Source organism: Taeniopygia guttata, chromosome Z (assembly GCF_048771995.1).
Source record: "Taeniopygia guttata chromosome Z, bTaeGut7.mat, whole genome shotgun sequence".
Taxonomy (NCBI): Eukaryota; Metazoa; Chordata; class Aves; order Passeriformes; family Estrildidae; genus Taeniopygia; species Taeniopygia guttata.
In genome coordinates, this window is record NC_133063.1 from 49,962,492 (window position 1) to 49,988,977 (window position 26,486).

A 26,486-nucleotide genomic window follows, 5' to 3' on the forward strand; every position below is an offset into this window, starting at 1 on the left:
TTCAAAGATTCCAGATGTTGTTTCCTAGAACATGTCTTTCAGAGTAAGGACTTTGTAGTCTTATCCTCGAAGGCCCTAGGCACTAATGGCACTTGTGTTGTTTCATAACTGCTGTTCAGCGTCCTGAGTTGAGCTGCTGTTCAGAGTTCTGCTGCCGCTCATGAATGGGTTGTAAGTGGTGAGGTAAAAGCTCTCAAGCTTTTTTGTCCTCACTGAACCAGACTTTTATTATGTGTGGACCTTCTCCTGCTTGGAAAATATGTGAACTGTGTGTCTTTCCATTCTGCACTAAGTTAAATGCTGTGTCTGTCTGCCAGTGGTGCTTGCCACATAAAATTCACACAAACGTTCTTTAGGAAATTTAGGGATAAACCTTGGTATGCTTTTAAATATAGCAGCAAACAAGGCTGTTACTTAGTGAGGGGTATTTACTAGTGCTGTCTTGAAACCTCCATTTATTCAAATTCTCTTCTGTTACTCATTTATGAATGTAGACCACATAAATGACCTTTTCTTATTTTTATTGCATGTGGCACTTTTACTTGCCTGCTCTTCCTCATCTGTCTCCAGTTTTTGTTTCGTGTTAAACAGACTTTCATTTACTCAGGTTTTATCTTCCACATTCTGCTCTAAGCTGTATAAAATGTTGATTGATTGTTTGCAGAATTTAAGACTGCACAGAAATTTGGCCACTCATTGTGGGTAAAAGTGCTACCTTTGTCTAGTGTATTAAGAGGAAAAAAAGAGCTCTGTGTGCACTATGCTAAAAAGTAAGGAGGATTCATATCTTATTTTGACTTGTTTGGTTAGTGCTTTAATATGAGTATTGCTTTGGATCTGTACCAACAAAAGCAGATGTGGATCCAGCATTCATAGATTAACACACCTGCCAAGTGCTGAGGATCAAAGAGAGGATAGTATTTGGGGCATGGGAACTTTCATTGAAAGCCTGATGGACTTCCTGCATCTGATGTAGATCTATGTTGGATATGAGAAGATGAGGCATGGCTCAGCTGCAGGCACAAGGGAAAATGAAAACCTAAGGAGCTGCATATGAAAGTTTCCAGTGCTATTCTTGTTGGATATTAGGTAGTAACTTGACAGAAACTTAAGAAAGTGATATTTCTGCATGCTTGAAACAATGAAAGGTAGTATTTGGGGAACATCTTCTTTGTTTGGCAGGGGAGAGATAAGAATTAGGATTGGACTTGAGACCTTACTGTAAAATTTTTTTTAATATTTTTGACTCCTGATATTTTTGCTGGTCTTTTTTTCCCCATTTTACTTGTATTTCTTTCTTCATTTTTAAATTGGTTTAAAACATAAAAACATGTAAGCTCAAGGGTTATGCAGCAGCATGTATAGTGACTGTTTTGTGTAGTGTAATAACATATTGCTTTTCATAGTAAATATGTTATCATTGGCATTTCAAAAATCAGATGGGTTTTAGCAAGTAATATTTCTTAGAAGATGAACACTTCTGTTCATTCTAACCATGCCAGAAATACATTTACTAGTTTTAATAGGCATAGCCAGGTAAGTGCAACACTTGGAGCTGAAATGGTGTTATGAAAGTCTTCTAGTATCCTTCTAGCCATATGTTTGTATGTTCATTCCATATGTTTAGAGTGGATGGTGCGCTTAAGTATTTGATCAGGCTGGTATGGATGCAGGTGATGTGGAGAAGTGTTCCAAATGTAGGCATAGATTTCTCAATTTGTGACTTCCCTCACGAGATCTTTGGCTTTGGTCCCAATCTTTGACGCCTCAAAAGGATGTTGTGAAGTTGTTGCAGCTCCTCCTGTAGAACCAGTACAGAATGCAGAAGCCTATACCTTGTTCTGTAAGCTCTCTCGCATATGTAGTATAAACCTTCATAAAAAGGCTCAGAGTTGATAAACATATTCTCGTAAGCTTCTTATGCTATGTGTTTCCAAAGCTGTAACTTTTTAAAATTCACATTTCCTATGCTTCTTTGCCTCATTGATCTCTGTGAACAATTTCTGTCGTCAAATTTCGCTTTCAGCAGAGGACTCCCTCTTTTTAAACAGAGTGCTGCTGACTGTAGGCTTTGTGAATTCCTGGCAGCACTTTTGCTTTTTTTGGGCCTACTCACATTCATGTGCTTGTCTTCCTGGTCAGTATATTCTGAAAAGAAAAGAAAAAAATCAGATCAAATCTTTATAGTGCTTCGGCCTTATTTTGACTAAAGAGCATTTGAAAAATGCCTATCTTTGCTCACCAAAGACTGTTTTTCTAGGACCTAATTGTTACCTCTTGATAAATCAGTACCTTGGCGTAACAGTGTCTTGACCTGATTGTGTCAGTCTTGAGCTTACTTATTGGTATCCTTATTAAAATGGTGAAAAATAGAGTTTGAAATGCTACTAAAAATGCTGTAAAGGCTTTAAATAATCCTGCTGGGTTTTGGAGAAGTCTGCCATCAAGAAAAACTACTGAATGATCTGACTAGACTATTTTGACTATTCAGACTGAATTGCACAACTTCTGTTTATATGCTTTTGTTTAAGGATAACTATTTTTGTTCATGTGTAAAGTAATTAAAAACAGATAACTACTGCTGCAGCTCTGTTAAAGCTGCCTCCTAAGCATTGATACAAGAATCTTACTGGGAAAAATCCTTGGTGCTGAGGAAAGGCAATACTCTGTGATCTTAGTGACAGTGATTTCAACTCAAAATGCAAATTAGATTTAGGAACCAATTTGCATTTACACACTAGTAGTTTTAATTAGGAAAAATTAATTGGAGCAAATTCTTAATGATGGTAAAGTTTTACAGCATTAGCAAGTCATTCTACTAGCATTTTCCCCTCTCCAAATTCTTACTCTTCTATTTCTAAACTATTTCAGTTTAAGACAATGTTGACTTGAAATCAACTGTAAATTTGAGTCCTACTAGGGTGTTCTAAATTTTTTTAACCAGCTTGTTACATTTTCTTGCTAGCAAAGGAGCTATAGCTACATGTCTGATTGCATTTCTCCTGCTAAAACCTGGCAGGACTACAGCTTGAAGATCATGTCAAGGCTTATTCCACTAGGAACAGAACAGCCTTGGCTGCTAGCCGTAGATCTGTCCCTATGCAGGAGACTTGCAAAGTGGCCAAATGCTGTCCTTTGCATACATTTATAAAGGGCTGGTGCTTTAGATGCAGCATCTCGACAATAAGTGTTTGTTTTTTTTTTTTTTTGTGGGGGGTGGGGGGCTGGGTTGGGAGGGAAAAGGGAGAGTTCATTTTACAATACTAAATGCTTTGAAGTACTTTGGATGTAGTCTACTGGGAAACAATAAGAAAACACATATTCCCAAAACAGGGGACTCAACATTTTTCTTTCCTGTTGTTTTTTAGCTTCCCAATGAACAGAAATACACTCTGCTCTAGACATCATTTATTTAAGTTGTCTACATCTTAAAAATATTTTGTAGTAAGGAGTTATCCTAGTCTTTAAGATAAACATACATGATGTACGAGGCCACACGTTACTGCTTTCCCTGTAAAGGGCACTGTCGGCCTTGATTTCTTTTGTTACTTCTTTTAAAAACATTTTATTTCCAAGGCCTCCTTTGAGCTCTTGAGCTCAAAGGCTATGAATCCACAAAATACTTGTAGATAACCACAAATTACTTCCCTGCAAGATTTGTACTTTGGAAGGAAGCAGATCTTGTCTCCTAGGTCAGAAAAATTTTATAACTTTTTGTCTGAATATTTTTAAAGAGAATTGTTGCTTAAATGTCCTTCTTTTTACCCTTGAAAGTGCTGAGGCACTGCTGTCAAATGCTCAGACGTGTCTAGGTGCTTGAGTGAGGTACTTCAAAGCTCAAATTCTGTAGCTCATCTCGTGCTGGAAATATATGTTCCAGAAGGGCAGTCAGAGCAGAGACGTAGATGTCTCTGAGAATAACTAACTAATCTCAGTTTTTACCCCAGTTCTCATTTTGTTAATATGTCATATCTTTTCAAAAAGGGATAAACAGCCTGACATTTACTGGCCTACAGTCACACTATGTTTATCAAACAGATGAAAATTGCTACAGATCTCTTTTTGTGACCTTGATTTTTGCTGTTATAGCTGAAGGTAGTGTGGTGAAAAGGTTTCGTTACAGCAAGTGTGGTTTCTCTTGCTTCCCATCACTCCCTTCCCGGAGGATTTCTGACTGATTCCAGGGCCTCTTCTGCATACTGAGATAGCAGTTTTTTGTGTGCTAAACAAGAGGGAAGACTTTTATGTGCTTTTCATGTTCTTCCTGATTGCTTTTTCAGGACAGGTAAAAGCCGCACATATAAAACTTGTTTAGTTTTTGATCTAGACCATTAATGGCAACATTTTTAATTTCTTTAGATATATTGAAAGTTAAATTTGCTCCTAGAAGCAAAACATCAATGCTCACAAACACAGAATAAATTAGTGATTGAGGAATCTAATTCCACTGTGAATAGTGGTTCTTGATAGGATGGGTTACCACAATGGAGCTGAGCCATTGAAGAGGAGTTTCTGGTCTACTGGAGTGCTGCATATTGAGCTTCTTAACCATGCACTGTCATAGTCACTTAATGAGGAAAAACTTCCAAATTGTTCCCATTTTGGTTGCTTCTACTATATAATTTTGTTCCCCTTCTCTCTTAATTAAAGAGTGAAATTTTATGATGTGTGTAAGTTCTTGACTTGAATTTTTTATTGCTAACCTTTGTCTCTTCTGTTTCATAGGAGATGATACTTTAAAGCTGTGGGATATTAGGCAATTTAAAAAACCTCTTAATTCAGCAGATGGACTGCCCAGCTTCTTTCCAATGTAAGTATTCTAATTTATTCCAACTAGCAGAAATAGCAGTATTTTTGCTGAATGGGCAAGGGTTCTGCTGAAGTTCTTATCCTCAGTTGTCACTAGGTCCACAATTGTGCAGAGAGGATTGCACAAGGAGAACTGTGCAGTGGCAATTCTGGGATTTTTTTATTTCAGGGATTCATGTTGCTTTAAAAGATCTTATTTTTGTGATATTTCAGTCTCATATGTCTGAAGTCTAATTAAATTAGTAACATTTCAAGAGGAGGCCCTTATGTGTGTAATGAGATATAGATGTAAACCTTATTCTTATTTAGTCTATAATTAATTTTAAAAGAGCTGAATGAAAAAAGTAGACATAACATGAAGGTACGTAATATGAATTCAGGTTACAGAAGTGCTGATTTTATTTTACTGCATGGTGCTAAGTATTGTTTGCAATATTTTTATTGGTCTGAGCTTCATTTCTATAGCTGTAATACAGCCAAATCCCCTAAGGACAATTTGTAATTTTGAAACAAGATCTTAGAAAGGCAAGTCATGGACAGCCCAGTCTTAACAGCAATTTGTAACACAAAGGAGAAATAAACAAACAAAAAAATTTTGGCCAATGTATAAACACACCACCTTGCATCACTGAAGAATGTATCATCAGCAAAACTAGATTGCATGATTAGTACATTTTTTTACTTAATGATGACAGCCAGATTTTAAAGAACTTTTTTTCTTTTTTTTCTTCTATTGAAAAGATTGCAAGACTTTTGAGTGGAGGAGAATTTTGCTGGGAGGAGAATTTTTATTGAATCTGCCAATTTTGCACATCTTGTGCACAACTGTAGTAACAATTGTAACTGCTAACTCTAACTGATAACTACAGCAATAGATGACAGCTAACAAAATAATTTTTTCAAGTCTGGAAAGGACTAACAGATAGAAAAGATTGTTTTAAGGAGTGGATTTATATCTAAGTTTTTGGTATGTTAATTGTTTATCTGCCCAATAAGATGCTTTGTTTTCTTCAACAGAACAGATTGTTGTTTCAGTCCAGATGATAAGATCCTTGTCACAGGCACTTCTGTTAAGAAAGGTGGTGGCAGTGGGAAGCTGTTTTTCTTTGATCGTGAGAGCTTCCAGAAGCTGTATGAGATAGAAGTTACAGATGCGGTATGTATTTTAGTTTAATCATCTCTTCAAAATATGAATGAAACCATGTTCATATGCTTCTTTTCCCTTATACAGGTCATTACCTACTAACACTTCTGTGATTTTCCTACTCCATGAGTAAGCAATAGGGCTACAGTAACCTGAATAATTGTTTCAATTAAATAAAAAAAAAAAAAAAATCCTAGGACAAGGTATTTAAGCAATAGAGCTTCCCTGCTCTGGTGTTAGCATTAGATTACTCAAGGATTTCTGTGAACCCTTCTAGATCTGTGAAGTGAGACACAAATCCTAAAATACACAGATATTTATATTGCTTACTTCACTAATTATCATGATGAAATGCCTTATTGTGACAAAACTTCTTTTTGTCCATGAGACCAGATTATGGTTACTCTAGAATGTTTCTAGCTAGTCTAAATGCAGCAATTTGTTGCAAAAAGAAGCCACCATTTAGAAATCCATCAAAAAACATAATTCTCACCAGTTACTATAAAAACCTGAAGCTGTGAACCTGTAATACAGAAGGGTCTATACATGGCTTGAACTGACTACCTATTCCTTTGTACAAGAAGGGAAGAATTCATTACCATAGATTAAAAGGTCCTTTTACTCTTGTGATATAACAGTAAACTTATAGGTGATAATACACTATAGGAGTGGGTGAAATTACAACAGAAGTGCTGCTGATAAGTATGGCAGTGTATGCTTATGTCCCTTTAGTTGTTGGAGTATTTCAAGATAGCAATTTTGTCACTTTGTTTCAGGATACCATTTTCTCCTTCTGAACTTTTTTAAAGTGAGCACAACAGGCTTTCCTAGCACAGCAGACCAAATCTCTTTCTGCTGGATGTAGTTATACACCACCACCTTTGTATTTTCTTTTCTTTTTAAAGCCTGCTTTCTCCATTAGTCCATTCCAAGGTGAAATCTGCTTACAGATGGATTTCTTATATCTATGATTTTGGTGGTAGCTGTCTTGAAAATTAAAAATGCTGAATTCTTACCAAAGAGGAATACACATGTTTTTTCCTAGCATGGAAGAACGCCAGTTTTCATCTTAAGCATATAATCTAAATAGAAAAGGATTTTATATGACTTCGGAAGTTTTACTTACTACTAAATAATTTCTCCAAATACAGCAGAAATTGGCTTTTATATTTTTCTCCTGTGGAACATACAAAACTACAAACCAATCTAAACTCGTGTGAATTTCTTGGGGATTTTTATTTTCTGATACAAGCCTTATAACCAAGTATAACCTTTTTCTGAAAGAAAACATGAATGCCTCAGCATCTCCTCTGAAACTTCATGACAGAGAAAAAGAAAACAACTACATAAGATGAAGTGCAAGAAGTAGATTTTTGTAGGAGCTCTCGTGTATGTGGGCACCAGAAACAAAATAGTTTCATAATTCCATTCACAATGAATTTGAATTCCTTAGACCTGAGTGTTTGGAGGTGCTCATGATGGTATCTCCTTTTAGTAGTGGTCATGTCAGTAACAGTGTGCAGAAACATCACTTAAGCTCTAAGGCTGCAAGAGGGAGGAAATTGTCAATGGTAGATCCTGTATCTGCAAAACCACTTAAATAGTGAGAAATACTGCTTGCCGGTCTTTTATTGCATTCAAAGACATTTTCGTTTTTGTTTAGTAACTTTGTCTTCTAAGTCTTGGAAATAAAGGGTCTGTTTACCTGCCAATAGAGATTGTGCTACAGGGGAGTCCACAAAAGATCCCTTTGCTCTCAGTTTCTCTTAGTGTCAAGAGCTAAATTTCTGATCTTTGTTTCAAAAATGCAAAGGAGACATGAAACGGAGACCCAACAGTAAGAAACTGTCAATAAACAACTTCATTGGGGCCACTAATATGGTAAAATTTTAAGTATATCTACAAGTCTAAGCAGGGTCATAATTTTATACTATAAATTTGTATAGGTGCTGATATTTATATGGTACTTTTTAAGACTGTAGTAAATCACTTTGGTCTACAGAGTTTTAGTGCTGCTGGTTTTCTTCATTTGTAGTTACAAAATTTAAGACTGTCATACGTCTGCTTTGCATATAGTGGAAATGAAAATAATGGAACTAATAAGTGAAGAATTTAGACAAATACTGATCTTATGACATAATTTTCAGTGAGTCAGCACCACCAATACCTGTACAACAAGTCTGTCTAGCTTACAACTTTACACATCTAAGGAAAACACATTTTAGCGTATCATCTGAATCTAAAATTTCCTGTAAGTTGTCTTACAAAATAAAAGCATTATATTTTTTCAAGGTCTTTCTGATGTTTGTATCTTTTGGCTTTTTCATTAGTGTTCTTTACTTGTTCTTCTCAAATTACTATGTTTGATGAAATATAAACGCATAAAGGCATGCCAAAAGCAAATGAACGTTCAAGAAGCTGGCTTTTATGTTTTGTAAGCAGTAAATGCTGTTTGTTGGAAAGATCATTGGTCTGTAAACTGGGAGATTAATATCTTGTGTGTAGTTTATCAAAGCATTTTTTTCAGCAGTGCGGTAATTACTTTCTTTCTACAGGCTGCTTTCCTAGTTTCCATTTTTTCCTTATACTCTCAAAAATAGCAGTTAGCATTTAGCATTTAGGGTAATTAAAGATAAACACATAATGTTATCCAAGATTTCAGTTTGTTTTCTGCAGCTAAGTGTTATACTTCTTTACATTTTCCATGTTACCCAGGGCTGAAATATGTCATTTTACTCTTTTGGGTTTTTTTAGATATTGCAGAGTTGAAGTTATGCTATGCTATATGTATAATAAAAGCACAAATGCACCTCTGTCTGTCTGCAAAGAGTCTGATCTACTCTCATTTCTAATGAAATAATTTCAGTGATTTCAGTGAGTCCATATTGCTAAAGAAAAAAAGACATTTTTAGTAACTTTCCGAAGGCAATTGTATAGCAGTTTAGTGGTAGAATATATATAATAAGAATCATAGAAAATCTACAGAGATTTTCTCAGTATAAGAAAAAGTATAAACTATTCATGTGTTACTTTTTTAATTTCACAAGGATTTTTTGAAGGGAAATGCCAACAAGCCTAGAAAACTGAAAAGCAGTAAAGAGCAGTAAACTTTATCTTAAACCTCCTTGGTAAATAGCCAGTGAAATTGGCCTGTGAGTGAACTTAGTGGGTAATGAGAAAATATTTAATGGGAATGTTTGACCAAAGCTGTGTCTGGCATTCCTTTCCATCATACCACACAAACCTTTTTTCACCTTTTCTTTCAAGTTTTCCTGGGAAAATCCATTACTGTTTCAGAGCTGCTGGAGTGAAACTTTGTGGTTTTACTAATGGGCTAACAGTCTGATTAGTTTCTGCTGTTGTGGCTGGGTACAGAATATTAATTTACTTTTTTGCTCTTAGTGTTTTGATTTTTTTTGTGTTTTTTTTTTTGTCTGTTTTTGGTTTTTTTTTTTTGTTTTTTTGTTTCTCAGCCACAATATGTGCTTAAACAGCTGTGTTGTTGTGTCCACTCCTGAATGCTATCCCACCATGTAGGCATTGGGACTTCTGTAGAATTCAAGCTTCTCAGATGAATAGCAATGCTTTTTGAAGAAAACTAATGTCAAAAGACCTGGAGACCACAGGCTCTGTCTTTGGCCAGTAGCTGGAGGAGGTGTGAACAGGACAAAGACAAAATAGTTGCTTCTTCTCTGACCATCCTGTCTGCTTCCAGTGACTGCTGGTTTTGAGATATCTTGATGCAGATAGAGGAATTTTACAAGTAATAGCACTCAGTGAATTTTTTTTTTTCCTTGAGTTTATCAAGGAGAGAAATCACCTGTGCTGCAGGTTATGGCAGGATCCTTTACTTCCTGCAGGTTGCATCAAAATTACATCAGGGCTGGAGCTCCTGCCTCTGCCACTCTAAGAAAGCTGACGCTCTATGTGCAGTGCCCCAGACTTGTTCTGGCTTGGTGTGTAAAGGTAAAATCGGAGATTCTGAAGGCTTTGTACTGTGGCAAGGGTCATGTTTACTAAATTGTACAGAATTCCCTCTTTTTAATGGAACTTTAAAATATCCTGTTATGAATGTGCAGTCTTTTCATAGTTTTTCTGTCTCTTTCTCTTCTATCTTGATAGTATTATTTATGAAAGGTTCTTCCACACTCTCATGAAATGTTCACAATAAAATAAGTTTATTGGACTTTTTCAATTTGAGCATTAGAGGCTTATTTAAGGTGCAAGGCCTATAATTAACACACAGAACCTTTCATCACTCTGTTTATGTGGATAAGGAGACTTAAACAGATGTCAATACTGCCAGAATATGAGCGTACAGAGTTTATGTCCTTAAACTCAGAGGCTGTTTTCCTTTTTATTTGTCAGGTAGTGTGAGAGGCTGGAAGACGTGTAGCTGCTTTGGAATGAGGTTTCATCTTTGGGATATGCAGTCTGGAAGGGAAAGGAGATTTCACTACCAGATGAAGGCCAGGGAGGGTTTATTCTTAATTCTTGCTTTGGTTATGCAAGCATGAGATCTTCATGGGAACCAGTTATAAATACCTAGAGTATGGAAAAAAGAAATGGGTACACAAGATTCCCCCCAATGTCAGTTTAGTTTAAAATAGCTTTGGATAGGCACTTGAATCACTCTCATGTCTGTCATTCATTTGGCTACTTCCAACGGATCACCCGGTAGTTATCCTTATTACAGACAAGATTGATCTTGGTAGCAGTAGAGTCCTTGTTTTCCCCATATGGAAGGGACAAGTATTACACTCCATTACTGCCAAGCAAGAATGGACACTGAGAAAGGGAAAAAAAAAAAAAAAAGTTGTATAGTTACAGAAATTGCTGATTTTTAATGAAAATTGAAGTAATAATTTAATTTTAAAATGAGCCGAGATTATGAGTTTGTGTATATTACAAAATGAGATGTGCAAGTTTTTAAATTATCCCACAGAATTTTGTAAATAAGCAACAATCCAAAACTATAGATTTATGGTTGTTTTGGGAAACCTATTTCTGTTAGGAGGATTCTTTAATATTTTCTTAGTTTCTCAAATGTAAGCAAAAGTTAAATTATTAAATACTTCTGAAAATAACTCTAAGGGATGTTTCAGGAAGGTCTTCTGAGACAATCTATAAAGAAAGCTTCTTTTTAGATGAAAGAATGAAAAGGAAAGAAGGAATATGAACCTTCCAGTATCCTTTATGCTTGGTTGATATAGGATTGCAGTATTTCTTTCCTTGACCTTAAACAGTATCATTTACTATTTATAAGGTGCAGTAATGCAGTAATATAGTAAAGGGCTTTTCCACTGTGGCTTATTTCACTGAGATTTAAAGCTTTTCTTAAATTCTTTTAACTTCTGGAAGAGATCATCATGCAACTTCTGATCTGTTTTGTTGGTTTTTTTGTGGTTATTTTTTTTTTGGTTGGTTGGGGTTTTTTTTTGAGTTTTTGTTTTTGTGGTTTTTTTTTTTTTTTTAAACAATTTGTTTTATTTTTAAGGAAAATCCATATTTTCCACACTAGGTAAGTTAATACAATATTTAAGGCCCAGTAAATTTATGGGGTTTTTTTCAAGTGAACAAAATCACCCTGTGGTATAAGAGGTGAATCACAGGGAATGTATTTTCTTTTATAGTGCAGTAACCTGTCAATTTTTATTTTTTGCTTCCATATATATAAGGACAACGTGATCCTTCCCTTTGTGTGTCCTGGAGCAGTATGCATTTTGTTTTAGGGGAGATGTCACTAGAGGTTTGAGGTATGCAGAGTAATAAACTGTGAGGGTTTTGTCCCTGTAACAGGGAGTGGGAGTGCACATGAAGGTCGTCTCCCTTAGTTTTATGATATATGGAGAGACGAAAGTGTGGCTATAATTTTAACAGACTAGGTGTTTGAAAATGCCTGACAATTGCAGTTAAAAGGGAAACAGGTTGCCACCTTGATTAAGTTACTTTTTTATTCCTCAGAAAAGGAAAATATTGTTCAGTGGCTTCATGCTCTTGTAAAAAGATATTTTATAGCTGTACATTGAAAGTTGAGTGGTACAGCACTGTTATCCATGTTTTCTATATTGAAATCCTTCTTTAAAATAATTGCCTCAGAATATATTTTTAGGGTATTTTTGATTTCTACATGGAAAATTGTAAGTTTTATTCATTTCTGGTCCATTTTCCATTGAATATTTCCACACATTTTCTAAGTCATGTTTCACAAGGGAAAAACATTAGTATTCTTTCTTCCACTACTGTATTCTTATGAGTATTTTAAATCTGATGATAGCAGGTCGCTACATTGTAGATACTCCCTAACATCCCACCTTATTTATTGTAGTTGGCTCTTTTCCTCGGAAGAGCTCCAGGGGAATTGTGAACGTGAAGATTTTTGCAATTGGGGTTTACAGTAGATTTTAAAATATAATATTAGTACATTTCTATTACGTGAGCAGCCATTTTATAAATCAGAGCATACATAGTATGAACATGTGTTTACCGTATTTCTTCTCAAAAGAAGAAACAAGATGAAAGCATTTGTTATTGAGCTTGGCAGACATTTGAAAATGGCATACTTCTAAATCTGTTTTTTAACTTTTTTATTATTATTTAAAGCTCAGGATTTTATAAATTTTATGAGTTACACAGTTTTATCCTCTCTTGTGGTGGTTCCAGGAGGCTGACGAGCTGTTTCCCGGTGGAGCACCATGGCAAGCCAGGTAGATGGTGGTTGTATCACCACTCTGCTCTAAGACACCAGTGGAAAGAGATTACAGAATGTGCAGTAGGAATTGACATCATTAGCAATGATCTTTGACTATTGTATAGAAATTATGGTACTTCTGCAGATAAGATTACTATTACCTACGGATTAGAATTTCAAGTTTCTGAATTTTTTTTTAAATTTTTCCTTTAAATTCTAATTGCTTAGAGCTGGAGAGAAATTATTAACTTGGGTGAAAATGTATTGAAACACTTGCTTCAAAGTCCTTAGGGTCTGTTTCTGAACTTTATGGAGTATGTGTGAGAAGTGTTTTCTTTTAAAGCATTGAGATCTTTGAGACTGCCTCTAAGTTAAAATGCATATGGATCTTTCCTCATCATGAGATTTTTAGTATATTTTGATTCATTTTCCTCTCTTCCTAAGTAGTGCATGCATTCTTGAAGGGATATATAAAATAAAATAAAACATGGCAGAGGTTTTTTTGGTTCATGAAAAAGGTGAGTCACATAAAACATGTCTGTGAAAGTTTGTACAAAGCCTAGATTCGTATCCACTGCACAGCAGTCTAAATATTTGAAGTTTCTAAATGGTTCCACACCGTTATGGTAAAATGGAAACGCTTGAGAGGCCCTGCTTTAATATCTTTCCTAATTACAGAAGTTGTTTAAAACCAATAGTAACCAAACAGGAATGGGGAACAATCTTGTGGTAGTGGGAAGCTGTCTTCATCAGATGACATCTAAACATTTGATGTTTTATTCAAAGACATCAAAACTGTATTAAATAAATAGAGGTGTAACTTTGTACATTTCCCTTCTCTTATGGGGAGACATAATGTTAAAGTCAGAAGGACTTAATGTACAAGTCCTAGAACTATGGAAGATAAAGCTGAAAGGCTACACTGAGATTTCAGTCCTCTAACCAGCCCAAGTTTGAAATTGTTTACCCCTCTCAAATACAAATATAATACAATCTTAGGTAACAGATGATGTTAATTTGGAAGGGCATTTATTTTAAGCTTCCTAAGTAGTATTATTTATTAAGTTTTGAGCTCCTGTGCTGCAAGTGCAAAAGATACTGCAAGTGGTTCTTCAGTGTAAGTATGTAGGACAGATTTATAGGAGAAAGGACAGACTAGATGTGCTAAATAAACTAACTGCATGCATACCTGCACTGATTTTGACAGACAAGGGTTTTTTCAGAAAGACTGGAATCTTTCCAGTCACTGAAAAAAGTGATTCCATTTAAGATAAATACTTGGTTCAGTCAGAAAAGCCCTACTTAGCAACTGCTGGGGTCACCTGTCCTTACAGAATCCACGATCACAGTCAGAATGTCATGTTACATGTTTGCTATCTTCCCTGCCGACATGTCCCTTGTCTGACTGCCTGGACAGCCAAATGCAGCAAATCCAAGCAGTGCCGTTCAAACGGCCCATCACATACCATCACAGCCACTGAAGCAAAGCTTTCACATGGGAAAGAGAGAAGGTTTGTTCAAGTTTTTCTTCTCCTGACTGAAAATATTTTCTTAGGTCAGCAGCTCTTGCTTTCAGTTTTTTATTGTATAACTTCAGAACAGATTCTGAGGAATTATTTATTAGATTATAGGTTAGGAAAAGGGTAAGCAATAGGGGCAAATACAGAGTTTTTTCTGTTTAATCCCTGTTCCGTTTTTACTTATCTCCAGAGCTACACCTGATCTTTGAAGCTAAGGTTTTCAAGATTTGTTGGGCAATTTTAGATGTTTGTGTCTGGTGTATTATTTCTGCACTAGGAGTATTCAATACAGGTACCAGGTTTCTTTATCTTGAACTGTGGAGTTTCATCAAAGTAGCACAGCATGCTGTAATATAGATCCTCATTAGTTTTCTGTTTTTCTTTTATAGCTATTTTGGCCTCTGTAGGCTGTGGGGATTCACCTGACCAAATATAGATGTCTACAGCTGATCCAGTCACCCTAGGCTCCTTTTCTAATCAACAGAGAAAAATAACCATATTCAGGCTGTGATTTTATCCCATCCTAAAAAATAGATCTCTCAAATAGGTTAGCTGAAGTCCACTGTAAAATGCTTATTTCTCTCTGTTAACTTTAAAGGGAGACATTGGTAGATATTTAAAGAATAGCTCTCCAAAGATTAAAACTGTAGACATGTTCAGTTTGATGAAGTAAGTCCCACCTAAAGTCTTTACTTCCCTCCGTGGGTGTTTATCGTCTTCTACTAAAGCATTGAACATTTAATCTCTCATTTTCTGACCTTGCCAATAGCAAAGTAGGAGATAATGGGTTACGTTTGCATTCGTTTCTGTTGATATAAGAATTTTTGACTGTAGGCAATTCACAGGAGAAAAGCCTGCCACTCTGTGAAAGTCTTGTGCTAGCTGAGAGCAAAGCCTACGCTCTCTTACTTGCACCTGATTTCCCAACAACTGTCAAAACATCAGCGACTTCACCATGGAGTTACTGAACTTCATCTAAAGCATAACGCTTTTAAAGAAACATCAAATGTTCATGAAGTCTTGCTTCATAGGTTAGAGATGTGTGAAAACCTGGGATTAGCATGGTTCCTTTCCATTTTCAGTATTTATCTGAAACTAGCAGTATGTTTTCCTAGTGGCTATTTGGAAGATCACTTGGTTTTCCCTGTTTACAGGTGGAATGCTGGCTGCACATTCAGCCCAGGGTAAATATGAATATTAGCTGTATGCCAGAATCATTCAGTAGAGATTTCCAGCTTCTCAGGGTATTTTCATGTAGGGATGGAAGTAGATAGATTGCAGTCTGCAAAGCAGAATTGTTGTCAGTGTTTTCATTTAAATAGTTTGCACTAATAGCAATGGGAGAACACAGTAATTCAGTGAACTTTGCCTAAAAGACTTGAAGGCTGCTCTTAACTGATTACCATATCTGGTGTTTTGGAGCAAATGTGTAAGCCAATTGAAAGTCAAGAACAATCAGAGAAGATTGAAAGTGTGTACCTGAAGTGAAAAGAAAAAAATGGAAAATGTTTATTCCCAGATTGCATAGCTGATAGGGAAACACATATTTCTTTCCTCTTCTCTGCCTGGCAGGAGAAATATTTAGTATTGAACTTGAAAAACTGATATATGCATTATCTGAAAATCCACTCTACATGAAATGTTAATTTTCAAAGATAACTGCATAGTACTTAACCTTAAAACTTAACTGTCATTAGGGAGAAAGAAGACAATGCCTGACTGAGAAGCACTATGACCTCCTGAAGGAGGGAAAAGAAGTTAAAACTTCACTGTAAAATATGGCCCCTCTAATTTACTTTTCATTTTGCAGTAGCAAGAAGAGAATATAGTCCTGTTGACCTAAGTGCTCTGGAAGTGTATAGTGATTCCTATTTATGTCCAAAATATGGAAGTTCTTGGAATTTTTTGGAAAATGGTGAAATCATTATCATTCCAATCTTGTTGCAATTATGACCTCCATAGGCGTACACACATATATGTGCGTAAAATAAAATTTTGCTAACAGAAAGAAGATTAATTGTTATCATGGGGCTTGTTTACATAAAAAGTTAGTGAGATTTTGTTGGATATCAGCTGAAATGCACCAAATAAAAAACAATTCAATGCTTTTTTACCAGATCAGCTCACAGACATGTAAAATGTTAGAATAGGAATTCAAGAAGGCACTGATGGACAGAAACCTGAATATTTCCTTAATTTTTTGCAGCAGCGTGAAAGAGGATAGAGGTGAATAATACTTTCAAGAGACATTCTTTATATATGTTCATGTTATTTTGTTACATAATGAGCAACCTCATTATGAGCAACCATTTTGGTAGATTCAAAAGATACTAGTGACTGCTCAGGCTCTGAAATGCTGCAGAAAAATCTTTTAGGTCTAAGATGTAACATTTATGTGAAGACTGTATGTACTCTGTAATTCACAGGAACTAAGAATACTTGCTGTATTATGCAGCATTAACTAATGCATTTATGTATTTTTTTCTTTATATATTTTATCACAGCACATGCTCTCCAAAGCCTTTCACAATCCAGATAATCACTGCCAATGTGTGATCTCTAACCATTCACAGTCCCTCTTACTAGAAATGATTAACCTTTCTTTCCTGCCTGACCTGTACTGACCCCTCTGAAACTGCTCTTCCCATCCTGGATCAGTTCTATCCACACTCTAAAACTGAGTGGTTTTATCTGAAGTGTGGTCCAGGGAAATTGAATTTTGTCTTTCCTGCTGCAGTCTCAAACCATATTTATAAGCAAATGTGCAGGAAAATTTTTGATATCAGTCTGTACTTTCATGATCATACCAGCTTCATTGTTTCATCTTAGGGGGTAAATTTTCCACTCCTGTGCCACAAATCATGTAAATCTTTTCTTGCTGACCTTGTAAAATGCCCTCTCTGCATTGTTTACTCCTGTCAGGGTGTTGCCCAAGTGCTCTGGAAAGTTTCAGTTGAGCTTTTGCTTGCTGAAAAATCTGCCTCGGTTATTCTTCCCTATGTGTGTTAAACACAGGGCTGTGTTCCTAGGTCAGAATAAGTGTCTCATTCTGTGTTACAGAAAATGAGGCTTCAGTTTCTCATTTAGAGACACAGCTGTTAACTCTTGTCAAAGCACTAGGACTTGCTCAGTACCAGAAAAGCTGTATGTGTAGTTGCCTAGTGAGCTCACCTATATGGATAATAACCTGACAGAAAAATTATTTGGTGTTGTTTACTGTTTACCTGCAGCAGCAGCTCTGTTTACTTGACTCAAAGGGAAATACAGAGGTGAGAACAGACTGATGGGGTAAGACAATCCGGTAACCACCTCAGAAGTGTCTACAGACAATTGACACTCACTGAATCTGTTCTAACCTTTTTTCACAGTGAGAATCAAGAAAGTAAATTTGCAGTGTTTTTCTTTTGTGTAATATTTTAAATATTTTCCCTGTCTTTACAAAAATACTTTCACAATGTTTTCCCAGCATTTCCCAATGCAAGCTACTGTGTTTGTATATGCAATAGACATTGCCAAAGGCTTTTCAGATTGATTTAATTTGAAGAACTTAATGCTTTTGCACAGCAAAAGTACAAAACAACTTTTAAATTGTTACTAGTAATTATCTTTTGTAATTTTCTTGTAATCACAAAACTGGCCACATCAGTCAATGGAAAAATTATTTCCAGGATTTTTTATGACAGGCTTCCAGCACTTCATGCTCCAAAAGCATAGTGTCCAAAACATTCAGCCATCACAGAAGTCTTATTTTTAAATGTTGAAGATGTTTATGGGGTGATACATTCTACATTTTATCATTCTTCTTTGTTACAAGACATTTTCCATTTGCTAAGCCATGACCTGACTTTTTTTTGCTTTCAGAATCTACATAAATTTTTCTTGTTTTAAATGAAAGAAAACTTTCTGCGGTTTGTGGTTGGGTTTTCAGGTTTTTTAATGGTAGGGCTGGTTGTACATTGAAGCAGGTTGCTGAAAGAGGCTGTCGAGTTTCCATCCTGGGAAGTATTAAAAAACAAACGGTGATATCCTGAGCTGTCTCTAGTATATGACCATGCTTGGAGAAGGATTGTTGAAGTAGTCATCTCCAGAGCTCTCTTCCAACCATTCTAGAGTTGTGAAAAATTCAGTATATCAGTACCTACCTATGTGCACATGTAGGCAGAGGCAAGAAAACACTTATTTGTCTGCATACTTACTTGCCTGGAGAGCTGGGAGGTAGGACTTTCTTTGAGAGGGAATTTGATTGTTTAGCATTTCCAGGGATAAAGATGTCTACCTGAGTTATTCTAGGTGGAAGCAGTTGAGAAGTTAGATGCATCAAAGAATAAATGCTCTTTAAGTGTGCATTATTTTTGTGTGATAAAGATTCTCCTTACCCTTCATTTCCAATATTAAGACCTAGTCTACAATCATCCCTTTGTTGTACAGTGAATTAGAATTTCGACTTATTTAGGATTAAATGATTGAAAAAAATTTTTAACATATAGTTCAGGGATTCAGTATTTTGGTATTTTTGAAGTATTGTCAGTTTCTAAAATAATCTAAAAAGCACAGAAGTTGTTTTTATTATTTCTTATAAAGTAGATTTATATACCAGTGGATTGATAAAATTACTTGCATGTTCAGAACTTGAGTTTGTTTAGTTTTTAACAAATTATATTCTGGGAATGTTTTATGGTTTTGAAAGATTTATAGGGTTAAATTTAATGGCAGTTTCTTTTGCCTGCTTTGTAGCACGTGCCATGGTGGTTTTAAGTGTGCTGTGCATGTTTGACAAGTTAGAAACTCAGCAAACCCCATCAGTGCTGAGCCACACTGTCTCATGCTTGTTTTTGTTGGCTGGTATCCACTACCATGCTATAAAACACATTTACATGACAGAAGAAAGTGGAGAACCACATTAACTGCAGAGTTTAAAAAGGCTGGCTAACCACATGCAATAAATATTAATAAAAGAAAAGGCCACCCACCTTTGACCTTCCATGTTTATTACTAGCTCTGGTTTTTAGACTTACTTTAGCATTTTGAGCATTACATAACAATATGTAAGACTCTTACTTAAATCCAACAAATTATTAGCAACTCTGTATTGTGTACTTCAGGTTTATCTCTAAAAATGTTGTTCTGTAGTTGTCTGGTAATAAGCAAACCAGGTTTATTTGTACCTGTAAGTAAATCGGAAAATGTACTGTTGTATGTTGTGTGTATGTGGGAGGATGCTTTGCTGGGGAGCCTTGTAAAAAATGGCTGTTTGATTAATGAAACTTTGTTTCACTCAATTTTTCTTCCTAAAAGAGAATACAAAGCAGAAAAAACAGCTTAGGAGTTTGTCATGCATCATGCTGTGGTAAAATGAAGTTCTGATTCATGATGGCTGAATGGGCTTCAGAATTTTTTCAGTATTTTTAATGTTATGTGTCTCCTAGTATTAAAAAAAATGGAGGCTGGACCAAACCAGAAATAGTATGGAACATGCACTGGGAAGTTGGAGGGAGAAGAAAGGGAAGACTAGAAAAGGGAGCATTGTTCCATGGAATACTAACAACATAATGCTTCTTGCTAGCTCTGGATACATTTGTTACATAAGTGGCACAAACCAATTTCAGCCTTGGACAATATCCATTTCAGGCATTACTGTCTGTCAAAAATAGATACTTTCTTTTCTGTTTTTGATAAGATGTGTTGTTCTTTGTGGTAGATTGTACCCACTTTGGCTCTCTGGAGTTAGACCTTTGTGTCTTAGAATTTCTGTGCTGTCTTGCTGAGTCAGACTGAGAACAGTACTCACATGGAGATTCAAAGTCACATGTAGAACAATACTCTTAATGTCTGAAAATGAATTTCAGTGCTGACCAGAAGGGTGACAGTACTGTGAGACGTTGGCTTCAAATACCAAGTTATTCGTGTTGTGGGAAAGAAAGAAGCAAGAGTGAAAATCAGCATCTCTTCCGTTTCTGCAGTCAGCAAGTGAAAAGGTCAACAGTGTATGACAAGAAGGGAAAAAACAGATAAAGTGATGCATGAAGTGGAAGAATTAAGAATTAAAAATAAGAGTACAAAAGTCATGAGCGCCTGAATCACTATATCTTATCTGAAGCACTTAATTGTTCTCCTTCAAATCCATCTTTAACTTTTCATTTTCACTGTGCCCATGAAGATCCTGGCAGCAGATAGTCTGTAGAAAGCACTGGTTATCATACTGTCACCAATATTTACTTCCTTCTCTGCCTACATGCTAGTGTTGTCTTCTACTCTGGAGTTACTGATTCATATACATAGGCTTGGTTCTGCTACAGTGTGGTGCAGTCTTTGACAATGTGAATATTAATTTTAAGATCCAGGTAAATGACCAACTAACTGTCAATATCTCACTCTGTTTCAGAGTGTTGTGCGTTGTCTTTGGCATCCCAAGCTGAACCAGATCATGGTTGGTAGTGGAAATGGCTTAGCCAAAGTGTACTATGATCCCGTCAAAAGCCAGAGGTATGTAATCATGATTTGTTGTTGTTTTTTTCCCCTCAAATTTAGCCTGATTCTGTGATTTAATGATTATACTAAGAAATCAGTAAAACTGGTTTGGTAGCATGTTTTGCAGAGTTCTACTTATTCAGGAGCAGTAGAAAGACTAAAAAATAACCAAAAATGTTAGCTTATGAAGAATGGCACTTTTTCCACTGGGCTTTTCCTTTTGCAATATGCTGTCTGTTCTACCTGAATTTAGAAAAGCTTTCATTTTTTAATGGCATGAAATCTGCAGTAAGAACAACCTTTCATCCTATCCGTTAGAGGTTGCTGAGGAAGTGTTACTGAGTGGGTATTTATTGTATTTATGCTTTTGTATTGTATTCAGGTTTCATAATGCATACTTTCTTCTTGAAGTAAAAATCCTGTTTAGAAGCATCAAACTTCAGTGCTAATGAAGTAATGCTGGAAGACCCAATTTCACAATGTGCAAAGCAAGGAAACAAATCCCTACCTTTTGTTTAGTCATCTTCACTACCCTCATTTATCACATAAGGATTTTGTCCGTAGATCTAAGGGAAAGATGGTACTGATTTATCAGACAGTGACTTGCCAACCTAAGATGAAGCGGGCCTATGTAGCCTATAAATACTTGTTTTGTCATTAATTTTCTTTTGCCATTTAGATTGACTGGAGAAGTGGGGCATTCTTCCTTCCTGTCAGCCAGGAGGAAATGTACAATTCATTGATACTGGGTGGAATATATCCTATATATGTGGTATCTTTGTTTTACTGGCATCCTAAACCAAACTGAGTTAATGTTTTCTGGATACTTACTGTCACCTGGACACTTCCATGTGAAGATGAAATCTGGTTTACAAGATTACCAGAAATAAGTTTTATTTTTATGATTTTGGCAGTTTAGAGAACATGGGAATTGGTCATCATTTTTTGGGCCACAGAGCCCTAGCGCAGTTTTCTGCCTGGTTTGTTTCCTGGTATTCACCATAAGGAGGTAGATACCACTGGTTTAAATCAATCTTGCTGTGCAGCCAGGCTCATGCAGTCTTTACTGCCTCAGTGTTACAGGCACCTCTGGTTGATAACAGCCAACTCTTCTGCCTAGGAAGAATTATATCAGGAGCAAATGAGTGCCCAAGTTTGGAAAGCAGCACTTCCCATGTGCACATTAAAGTACTGTGGACAAATGAAGTGTGAAACGAATCTTCCACCTTTATTTCTGTATGTCATATAAACCGCTGTATAACAGAAACACTGTAATCTCCCTACCCTCCTTCACATGAGCATGAACAGGCAAAGATACACACATTCATGAATATTTAGAGTGCTGTATAATTTTGTTGAGACTGTCTTGAATAAAAACTCGTTTCTGTTTGATATAAACAGACTAACTGAACTGCTCTGTTTCCTCCTAGGGGAGCAAAATTATGTGTGGTCAAAACAAAACGAAAAGAGAGACAAGCAGAGACTCTCACACAGGATTATATTATAACACGTAAGAAATTTAAACCTATCTTTATAGTAGAATCCTTAGCTCATTCTTAGGTTTGTAATTATTTGCAGACTGTTTAGCTTTATTTTTTCTCCTCTAAAAGCCAGTCTTTCATTAGGCATTGATCACTGGTGTCATATATTGGTGGTTCATACAAATTTTTTATAGTGTTGCACAAACAGAAAGGTACATCTTATCTGTATGCTCTGTAAAGTTGTTAATAATGGTTGGTTTCTTGATTGTGGTGCTCCTGAAAGCCTCAGAAATTTTGGAGCTCTTTTACAGCTTCAGGCTCCGTAGCTTAATTGTGGGATGTGGATGGGTTTAGGAGTAGTTTTGCCACTTTTCAGTACCAGTGACAAAATCAGAGATAGGAGATAGGTCTTGAACAAATAACAAATGACTTTTCAAAATTTGTAACTTACCAAAGTTATACAGGGTTTTAAATAGGTTAAATATCCCTAGCCTCAGAGGTTTTTGAGAACTTATGTTCGTAGTAAGGATCACTGACACATAAGAAATAATTATATATAATATCTACTATAAAATGTTCAATGATCTACCTTTTCCCAACGACAGATTTTACAATGGAATGAGGGAATTAACTGAGAGATTTTGACCATCCCTATTAGCATTGCCCTGTATAGTGTTTCCTCACATAAAATGAGAACAGTCACATGGTTGTGGTGTCCTGCTTCTCTTCATCATCTTCCAGTTCCAGGGTGTTCAGTTCTGATTTCTAATAGTCTTGGTTTTAAACATATTAAAACCATTTCTCTATAGAACAAACAAGTTGCTTGGCAGCATAATAAACAAAAAGAAGTTGAGAATAAGGAAGTGTGGAAGTCTTGGTAACTAGACCCATATCAAGGCACTTTGGTTCCATGTTCCCATCATGGGCACTTTCTAGCCACAGCTGTCTCCAGCCTGCATTACTGCGGCAGATGTCCAGCTCCAGTTTTTGGGGCAAACTTAAGTAGCAACTGCCAAAGATCAGGGGTATTTATCCTCATTGGGTGCTCTTAATCCATCCTTACAACATCCTTTATTGTAATGCTTTGTGTGCACTGCCATTAGTGTTTATATTCTAAAGAATTTATGTGGTTTTTTAAAGCAAATTCTGCTTAAAATTCAGTGAAACTTGTGTGTTCAGTGGCATTTATAAATGTCATTGAACGATATAGGCCCAAGTTATGCACATTTTTGGGATTTTATCACTGAGTTCTAGCTAATTATCTGTTTCTTCCACATAATTTTGAAACTAAATAAAGATGCTTTCCATATACATCAATGCAGAAAAACATTGTAAGGATTTGCTCAGCAAATTTAAATTTCTTTTTTGCATATTTTGGAAATTTTCAGTAGTTAGATGTCTTTAAGTTTACAGATAGAATTGGGAAGACCCAAAGATCTCTGAAGTGCTTTTGGAAAGTGAACTGACCCCTTTTATCTTCTCCTTTTTCCCCCTCTTTTTTCTTTTAGGTTTTTTTTTTCCTATCAGATTTCTTGTTGCTCTTTAATATCAGAATTGCCTCTAATGGCTACTTAAAATGCAGGAATGCTGTTTTAAGGGACTCAGTGTCACTTTCAAAACACAGGAATACACAACATGGTTTTCCCTTAGACAGCCTTGACTCCACAAATGGCAAAGGCTTGGATCTGTGCATTAGTCAGCTCAGATGCTCTGTGGAAACTGATCAAGCTTAATGCCTGCCAGAAAATTGTCCCTGGCATTTCATACTTAGTGAAATCTGCAAAAATAAAACTTAAACATTTGTTTCCAAAGATCTGCTGTGTGTCACTAGGCTGTGACTTCATTCAACCTAATAAATTGAACGGGCTTACAGAAATAAGCTGAAAACTCAAATTGATAAGTGCCTGAATGCTCCCTGATTTTTTTTTTTTTAATTCAATGTAGAGATGATCCTAAATTTAAGATTTGTTTGGTTATTTTTTGTCTTTATTGGATCATTTGACTGCTGCACAATTTCCAAGGTTTTGGGAAACAGCAGTAGTGTCACACCTGTATGTGAGATGTAAGCCCCTCTGCAAGAAAGCCATGTCTATTAACATGGTGTTTCTCTGTTGCTGAGTGGATCAAAGCCATTACTGTGACTGAAGATAGCACTTTTATGAGGACATAGAAGTTCTAAATCCTGACAATTTAGCCAGACTTTCACAGTTACGATATTTTTCCAGTTGTGATTAATCTTATTATTTAAGAAAGAACATGATTGTGACTTCATGTACCTAAAATCACATTTGGAATTATTTAGGGGTTTCTGCTCCACTCTTTGTCATATCCAAAATGTATAAAGTGCCTTGTCATGCTCTTATAATATGAGAAAGCTGAAGAAACATAGGAAGTTCAGAAAAGAGTAACTGATTGGTCACAATACTAATATTGACAGAGGTATGAATGAAATATGCATAAACTGTGTAAACAGTATTTCAGATGAGAGGCTCCTGCCTGAAGGAAGCCTGATATTTGACTGTTTTCATCTGCAAAAAATTCAGCAGAAAGAAATGCCTGAAAGTACAACTCAGTAAACCACTGTTTGGATATGGGATTACTGGGAGACTGCTCCTGACACCTTTTCCATTGCAAGAAAGAATCCAAATGCTACAAAGAAAATGGAATTTCTAACATTTAATTTTATCTCAACTGTGACCCTTCAGCCCATGCGCTTCCAATGTTCCGTGAACCACGACAACGAAGCACGAGGAAACAGCTGGAGAAGGATAGGTTGGACCCCATGAAGTCTCACAAACCTGAGCCTCCAGTAGCAGGAGCAGGTAACCCAGGCATAATAATTTTGAACGGTTGTATGCTAAAGGGGCCATCATGCTTTGGTTCTACACTCATTTGGATTTGCATTTTTTGGGGGTGACTCTACTCTATAGATGTATGGGTAGTGTCTCATTGATGTGTCATTGGAGTGCTTGCCTGCAAAAAATTAGCAATTACAATGGCTTACTTTGAGTTACATTATCAGTAAACACCCACCTGAATGCAGCCCTAAGTAAAACCTCGTATAGCATTTTAAATAACCTCTTTGTATCACGTCACTGGTGCAGGCTCTGCCTATTTCTTAAATATTTTTCTCTTCATGCCACAGGTCGTGGTGGCCGTGTTGGGACTCATGGGGTCACCCTGTCATCATACATAGTCAAGAACATCGCCCTGGACAAGACAGATGACAGCAATCCTCGAGAGGCCATTTTACGTCATGCGAAGGAAGCAGAGGAAAATCCATACTGGGTGGCTCCAGCATATGCTAAGTAAGGAAATAATTAAGAATACAAGTAATATTTCTAGAGGACAGTAGGAGTTTAGTTAAAATAGATGGTTTTAATGCTATAACTTGCCTTTTTTGGATTGCTGCCACAAATACGTAAACGAAGAATATACTCTTTTATAAAGATAGGAGTTTCCAGGAGGTTAAATTTTTGAAATTTCATATTTCCACTTCTAAAATGTACCCGCCAGTGCTAGAAGTTATTTTAATGCTTCTAAGTTGATTTGAGTTTAGAATCTTCTCCAAATCAGTGTCTTAAATTGCAATATACTTTTTAATAGGGTACTGTCTCATTGATATATTCGGATATACCCCAATATAACCTCCAGAACACCCTCTAGTTCTGACTGATTCTTAGATTAAACCTTCAAAATATTTATATGGTGTTACAACAGGATGATTTCTCAACTGTCATAAATTTTTATCTGAATTTTTACTACATGAGGACCCAAGTAACTGCCTGAATTAACTTGGTTTTAAACGTACAGCAATATTAAAAATTGCAGCTGGTAAAAATTAAAAGCTGATAAAATCTCCTACCAAAGTTTCAACATAAAGGAATATGTTTTCAGGCGTTACATAACTTAAAGAGCCTTATCAAGATTTTTGTGGTAAAACCGTGGTAACCCCACAGAATCACAGCTTTCAGATGATGACATTTCTTTTCTGACTTCAGCATATTTTTGGCTTACTAGCTTCATTGATTGTATATTAAGTTTCATCCCCAACACCTGCAATGTAGTAGACATGAAAGTTTTAAAACAAAGCTGTGTTAGAGGAGGCTTATGTGTCAGGTGGCCAGCTCTCATTACAGTTTCTTGTTAAAGATGTGGCTGCAGGGGAAGAGGAGAACTGGCTGAGAAGTGGGCAGGATGCACGTCCAGACTGCTATTAACTTACACACCAGACGGTGATGTGTATGTGGGGGAATTGGACTGCAGCCAGCAGCATGCTGCCTTGATGGCTTTGTCAGCTGATAAATCTCATCCTGGTGAGGATGAGAGCCTCAAGCCATTATTCTTGCTTTAAAAGCTTCAATTTCAGATAT

General features: G+C 36.2%; 1 protein-coding gene across 1 annotated transcript in view; it reads left to right on the top strand.

Annotated features, from left to right (window-relative positions):
* Window positions 1–26,486, top strand: part of WDR70 (WD repeat domain 70) — a 125,338-nt gene that overhangs the window by 92,134 nt on the left and 6,718 nt on the right. Inside the window, exons 12-17 of the mRNA XM_002195375.6 lie at window positions 4,726–4,810; window positions 5,827–5,965; window positions 20,547–20,647; window positions 22,063–22,142; window positions 24,819–24,935; window positions 25,259–25,421. Of these exons, the coding sequence (XP_002195411.2) occupies window positions 4,726–4,810; window positions 5,827–5,965; window positions 20,547–20,647; window positions 22,063–22,142; window positions 24,819–24,935; window positions 25,259–25,421 (685 nt within the window). The remainder of the gene's footprint in view (window positions 1–4,725; window positions 4,811–5,826; window positions 5,966–20,546; window positions 20,648–22,062; window positions 22,143–24,818; window positions 24,936–25,258; window positions 25,422–26,486) is intronic.